The 6,014-nt window shown below is 41.7% G+C and overlaps 1 protein-coding gene across 1 annotated transcript; it reads right to left on the minus strand.

Annotated features, from left to right (window-relative positions):
- Positions 1–2,122: 2,122 nt before the first annotated feature.
- Positions 2,123–4,681, minus strand: hs3st1 (heparan sulfate (glucosamine) 3-O-sulfotransferase 1). Its single transcript, XM_080901440.1, has 2 exons — positions 4,454–4,681; positions 2,123–3,849 (listed from the first exon to the last, which is right to left on the minus strand). The coding sequence occupies exon 2, from the start codon at positions 3,695–3,697 to the stop codon at positions 2,774–2,776; it is 924 nt and encodes a 307-aa protein (XP_080757566.1). The 5' UTR covers positions 3,698–3,849; positions 4,454–4,681; the 3' UTR covers positions 2,123–2,773.
- Positions 4,682–6,014: the final 1,333 nt, after the last annotated feature.

Consider the following 6,014-nt stretch of genomic DNA (forward strand, 5'->3'; position numbering starts at 1 on the left):
GAGAGTATACAGACCTGAACAAATAACACATTATGAAACAGGGATATAGATAAATGTCATCAAAATGATTTTATATTCAATACATGGGCGTCCATGTGTATTTTGTGTATGCGAAGTGGATGTTGTGGGTCTGTTTGATGACAACCACTTCATAACCAATTCAGCTGTAAATCATATGTTGTAATAAGAAAACCACACACAGGCCTTTTGCTTTTGAAGAGAGGGTCTGACTGAACCGCTATTAGACGTGCATTAACCCGCCTCATTACTGCCCTGCAATTGTAGCCATGGAACTGCAACCATTTTTGGCTGGGGCAACTTTGCTGTCACAGAAATGTTTTCCAGGATTAACTTTTTACTAACTTTATCCAGGAAAAAGGACAAAAAGTACTAATACATAAATGCAAAAATACCCCAACAATAAACTCTGCATTTAAAATTCTACCCAAGATAATGTGTGAGGTGTCTGCAAAATTTCAGAAGTAAAAGCAACTGACATACTGACTGTCTGTAAGATGATTTAACAAACACGGCATTTAACTAGCAACCCCCTTTAAATCTCAGGAGACATGCGATGATTAATATTGCTGGAAATGAGAAAAAACAAACTCCTACCACACAAATTGTGATTTTCTATGTAAATTATTATTCTATCTCTCAATTTAAAGGTTTCAGCTTGTTAAATTTAAAATTAATTCCTGAGAATTTGAGAAGTGAAAATCCTCTTTGGTGGAAGTGCCAGCAGTGACCAGTGACAGCTGTTTTCCCATGTGGGACTACTTGCCAAAAACAATTGTAATGCATTTTATTAGCTCAATTTATGGCTTGTCAGCTTATGTGAAAGCAGAATTATAAAGCAGCAGGATACTGAGAGCGTAGAGAACAAGGCCTGAAATGTACTTTGCCCAAGTAGAGGTAAAAAAAAGCTTAACATTACTTCTCCACATGAGTCTCCTTAAATGACTACTTTTGCAGACTGCGAGGTGGAGAGGAAAACAGGTCAATCTGGAAAATGCATCAGTCCTGCTTTGACCCGAAGGACGGTGACGCTGACATTGCTGTTGTTTTGTTCTTAACTTCACGAATTTCAACAGCATTCCTGAAAGTTTCTCCAGGTGTTGCTATTGCAAAAGACCATTTGGAGAGTTAAAGTTTTAAAAACAACACTATCAGCAGAACGTGCTAGATCTGGTGTTATTGCTGTACACACCAAATGACGCATGCTGATGTCTGATAATCTTACAGCGCAGCGGATCAGACTCTACCTCGCACCATTTCTCTGTTTTTGACTCCCCCCTCCTCCCAATGCCTGTAGCCAAACTTGTTCTGTTTAAAAACCATAGACAGTCTTACTCAGTACTAACACTAAAAAAAACACATGTTACTGCAGTACTATTCCTGCTCTCTGAGGGCAAAAAAAAGAAAAAAGCAAGAAATAAATATTGCTGTGGTCCGCATTTCAGGGGCATTGAGGTTAACCTCCTGTCTGCACAGTCCCAGTAAGCCCCCAAGTAAATCTAGGCCACATTCAAATATGAAACAGCTACTGTGGATTTTTAGAGCTTAATGTCTTCAATACTGCGCTGCTGATGTTTTCAAAGTAGCAATACGATTTGAATAAATAATGCCATGCCGCTTTAAAAATCTGAGTAAGATCACACCCTTGAGCATAAACAACTCCTCTTTAGATTTCTCATGGCAAAGACTGTGCTCAATTCTGACTTCACCTGCCTGCCCACTCATGCCACAGTAGTCCTAATTTATTAAGGTAAAAGTCAATTACCTGCAAATGAATGCAGCTGTTTATAACTGGAGAATTAAAATCACCAGAGAAGCAGAACTTAGCTTCATAAACAAGACCCCCCCCCCAGCAGGCGCAGAGCAGCCAAACAGGAAATTCAACACAGTTGTGATTGAAAACGATAAGTTCCACCATTGCTGCTAGCATGTACCAGCATGTTTAAAGCATTTTTTGTGTGAATGTTCTGAAGGAACTTACAATCCACAAAACAGTTTTGCAGCACACGTATGCACCTGTTAGTGTAGACAAATGACACAACACACAAATACATAATAAATGAATAAAAATAATTCAATATGTGAGCAAAAGCATCAGACATGCTAAAAATAAAATACATCTTTATTATGGTATTAATTCTTCACTTAAAAAAACAATAATTACAGTAATAATCAGCAATAGATGATGTGCATACAGCATATTTTTGACTCTTACATGAGGAAACGTGAGTAGCAAGGAGAACAAATACATATTCAGTGTGGCGTTTGCCTGAAAGTGACTGAAAAAGGAGGGAAAAAATAGCAGCAGATAAAGGTCCTTCGTAGCACTAAAAATGCAGTTAAACATTAATAATGTCATATGAAGTGAGAAAAAGAGGGTATGACAATATTAAACTGCTCAGTACTAATTTTGATGCAACACATTATCACAGTCTACAGTCTGAATATCATTATCGACGTCATAGTAAGTTGTCTTTGTTCAGAGGGGCTGAACAGCAGAGTGAGTGTGTAACAGCACAGAAACACAGAGAACGTGTGTTTAGGAAAGAAAAACAAGACATGCACTAAAAGCATGTCTTCAAATGCAGTCTGCCCTGATATTTGGCTGGATCATACTTCTGTAGCAAACACACTAGTACAAAAATAGATTTACTTTAATTTTACATTAGCTTTGACTCACTGTCTACATTGTTAGTGTGGAAAAACCACGCATTTCCCCAAGAAACTCTACAACCAGCTACAGACACTCTGACGTTCATTTCCAGTTGAATGTTCGACCCACCAGCTCAAAGAACTTCTTGTTGGGTTCATGAAAGAACTGGTAGAGTTTTTGCAGGATGGCAGGAGCCACGTGAGGGTGAGCCCTGCCTTTCGAATCATGTAAACACCGCTCTCGCCCGTGGTCTCTCAAACAGTAGAATCCTTTAGTTTTATTGAAGTAAAAATTTGAAGCGTTTATTTGAGGCTCCAGCTTTAAGAACCTCTCCACCTTTTTCATCTCAGGTAAGGGGTCTCTGATTAATTCATCCCCATCCACGATGTGAATGCTCTCCAGTGGGAAGTATTGCAGCCAGTTTTGCATGTGGACATAGTAAAGGCTGCGATTGAGAGCCTTGTATCCCAGATTGATCTCACCGTCCTTCACCAGCACAGATTCGATGGGCTGGTAGCGCTTGTGTTTCTGGAGGCGGTTGTAAAAGACCTGGGTGTAGTCCGAGAGCACCCGCTCTGTGGGGTCTCTGAGGATAAGCAGCAGCTTGATGTCAGGGTTCATCTGATGGATGCGTTTAGGGACTTTGCTGGAGGTGAAGTAGGCCGGCGTCTTCTCTACCGTCAGCTGGTCGGGGAAAGCGTAGGGCATCTGGCTGAGATACCAAGGCAAGCCCCTCTGAAAGTGACTTTCCCAATCAAAGAAGTGCACCTCGTTCTGAGCTGCAGCCACCGAGCTGTGCAGGCTGAGCATCTCAATCAGCGCCCGTGTTCCTCCCTTCCTCACGCCAACAATTAGAATATGAGGAAGTTGCTGGAGTGTCCCATTTGGATGGCTGGTGGTCCCGTTGTCAGCGGGTGATGAGGTTGGAGGTAAAGGTGGCCCCCCGTCGCCATCGGCCACTGGCCTGGAGGGGATTGGCGGGGACTGCATTGCAAAAAGCAGCAGCCCAAGGAGCAAAGCTGCCATGAGTGAGGTCCTGACCCTGGAGGATTTCAGCCTGGCGAAAGCACTAAAACTGTATCCCACATTGAAAGAGCAGCTGCTTGTGGACAACGGTCTGATTGAAAAGCAAGAAGAAGAAAAACCCAAAACAGCCTCTTCTCTGCCAGCAGCAGCAACTACAAGGAAAGACAACAGCTGTGAGCAGACCAATAACAGGTGAATCTTTTGGCAGAAAGACAAATATTAAGTTTCACAACTCCAAATCCTAGAAGGAAGTTAAACTAGCAAACGATACTTCCTTTAACATAATCAGTGTCCTTAAACTTTCTGCCGTTTAACGTCCGCAAACACGAATCACCTTCACGTCAAACAGGAACTGTGTCTGCCCCTATAATAAACATGCTGTCATTTATATAACCGTGCTAATGATTTATGTACAGTCAACTGATGGCATCAAAAGACGAAGTGAAACGTCGATGAGCCGAGACTCACCTGGTTTTATTCTCTGCAACTACTGATCAACAATTTATTAATTTAGAAATCAGAACTAAAATAATAAATATGCGCTAAAGAGGTCAAACGCTCTCACGGTAGATGTTGCTTTTAATGCGAAAGGAAACAAACAGAAAAGCAGGTGCGGTTTGTTCTGCAAATTAAATTCTGCACCGCTAAAAGAAAAAACAAAGAAATCATGCAGACAAGCTGGGTTTTTTTCTCGTTATATTTTCCATATGACGGTTGCATTGGGTGCCAATCCAGGAAACGCCGTTTATCTCTTACCTTTTTAACTACAATCGTCCACTCGACAAAGATTTCATGCCTTGCAGCTGGAGGCTCTCCGCTCACAGCACCGCCGCTTCCACACCAGCAATTATGTAGGATCCACCTCTGTATCGTCTGGGAATTTTCCGAGCGCGTATAAACTTGCGCTGCGCGGGGCACAACTTCACCGGAGCGCCTCCTCTGAGCCTCAGACCGACGCTGTCCTCCCGTTTTTTGAGTGTCAGCTGTTGTGTAGAAGTCTACGCCTACCTCACGCCTGCAGGACCACTCCCCCTACTGACTCAGGTTGTTAAAATGTTATCATATTTGTCAGCTATACCGCCGCTGGTATGTGTGATATGTGACGGAGAACTGAAGCAGGTGATCTATGCATCATGTAGAAGGAACAAAGCAAAAAAGAAAGCGACAATATAATTGCGCCACAGAGCAGAAAATCGCTCCAGTCTTGATGGGTGTTCTAGCTTTGATTTAAGACTATTTATGATTTTTTTTAAGCCAAACATTCAATTCAAGCAGACTGAGATGCTCTACTCAGTGAATTTGTTGCCCATAGAGAGGCTGAGCCTTCTCAGGATTGGGATTGAAAAAGACTATTCAGCTGAGCCTCCAGGAGTTCCCTCTTCACTGTTGCTTTCAGGGGAAATCAATGAAAGAGACAGGCCAGTTATTCATCCCTGGCATTCTTCTCCTCCTTTGCCCACAATGCAACTGCATCTGTGGGTAGTCACTGAGTCCAAGTTGCACAATCTCACCACCTGTTGAGCTGTATTTCTTTTTCTTCTGACATATTTAAATCGTTCTCCCATCACTTTAGCAATGAGTCCAAAGTGTCTTTCCAAGCTTTGTATTTACTCGTGTTTAACTGAGTCATTGGAGGATTTCACAATGTCCCCTGACTCACCTTTGGATGTACAGTCAGTGTGAGAAAGATTGAGTGACTTCAAAGTGGCGATGAATAAGTGGCACGTCACTAACGTCAAATACCTTGATAGGTTGTGTCATATTGGACTTGCAGAGATGAGAAAGCAGTAAAAGACGCAGTGTGATAGGAAAAAACGCTGTTAATACACTTGTGTATATTGTGTAATGCTTGCTTTTTTAAATCAGATATTTGCTTTAACTAGATGGTAACTACAGGTGAAGCTTGATATCAGTTTGTTGATTCTACTTATCGATTTTGGTTTTATCCCTGACTATTTATGAATCCCTTCCTGCTTCCTGATGCACAGGTTTTCAGCATAAACTCATCCTTCTCTCATCCTTCTTCTTTCTCATCACTGTTTTATGCAATACTACTGTCATCGAGACACGACAGCACTGGTACAAGGAAATGATAAATTCCAATGAGTTGGGTAATTCAGAACTGTTTTTTGCTTGCAATCTTTAATGCTAACTGTTTCCCATGCTGACATTATGCCTTGAAGCATGGAAAGAGATTAAGGGCTTTGCTGCTGAATAGGGATGCTTCTGATTTTACCCATGTTTGGGAAATTTTTCTCCTGTGTAGGTTATTTAAGTGAAAAGGCATCGAGGACATAAAGCAGACTGAAGGGCTACA

The sequence above is a fragment of the Rhamphochromis sp. 'chilingali' genome, assembly GCF_963969265.1.
Source record: "Rhamphochromis sp. 'chilingali' genome assembly, chromosome: 13".
Classification (NCBI taxonomy): Eukaryota; Metazoa; Chordata; class Actinopteri; order Cichliformes; family Cichlidae; genus Rhamphochromis; species Rhamphochromis sp. 'chilingali'.

What these genes read in the sequence shown, in the direction of transcription:
- hs3st1 (XM_080901440.1), bottom strand. Translation starts at nt 3,697, where the DNA reads ATGGCAGCTTTGCTCCTTGGGCTGCTGCTTTTTGCAATGCAGTCCCCG.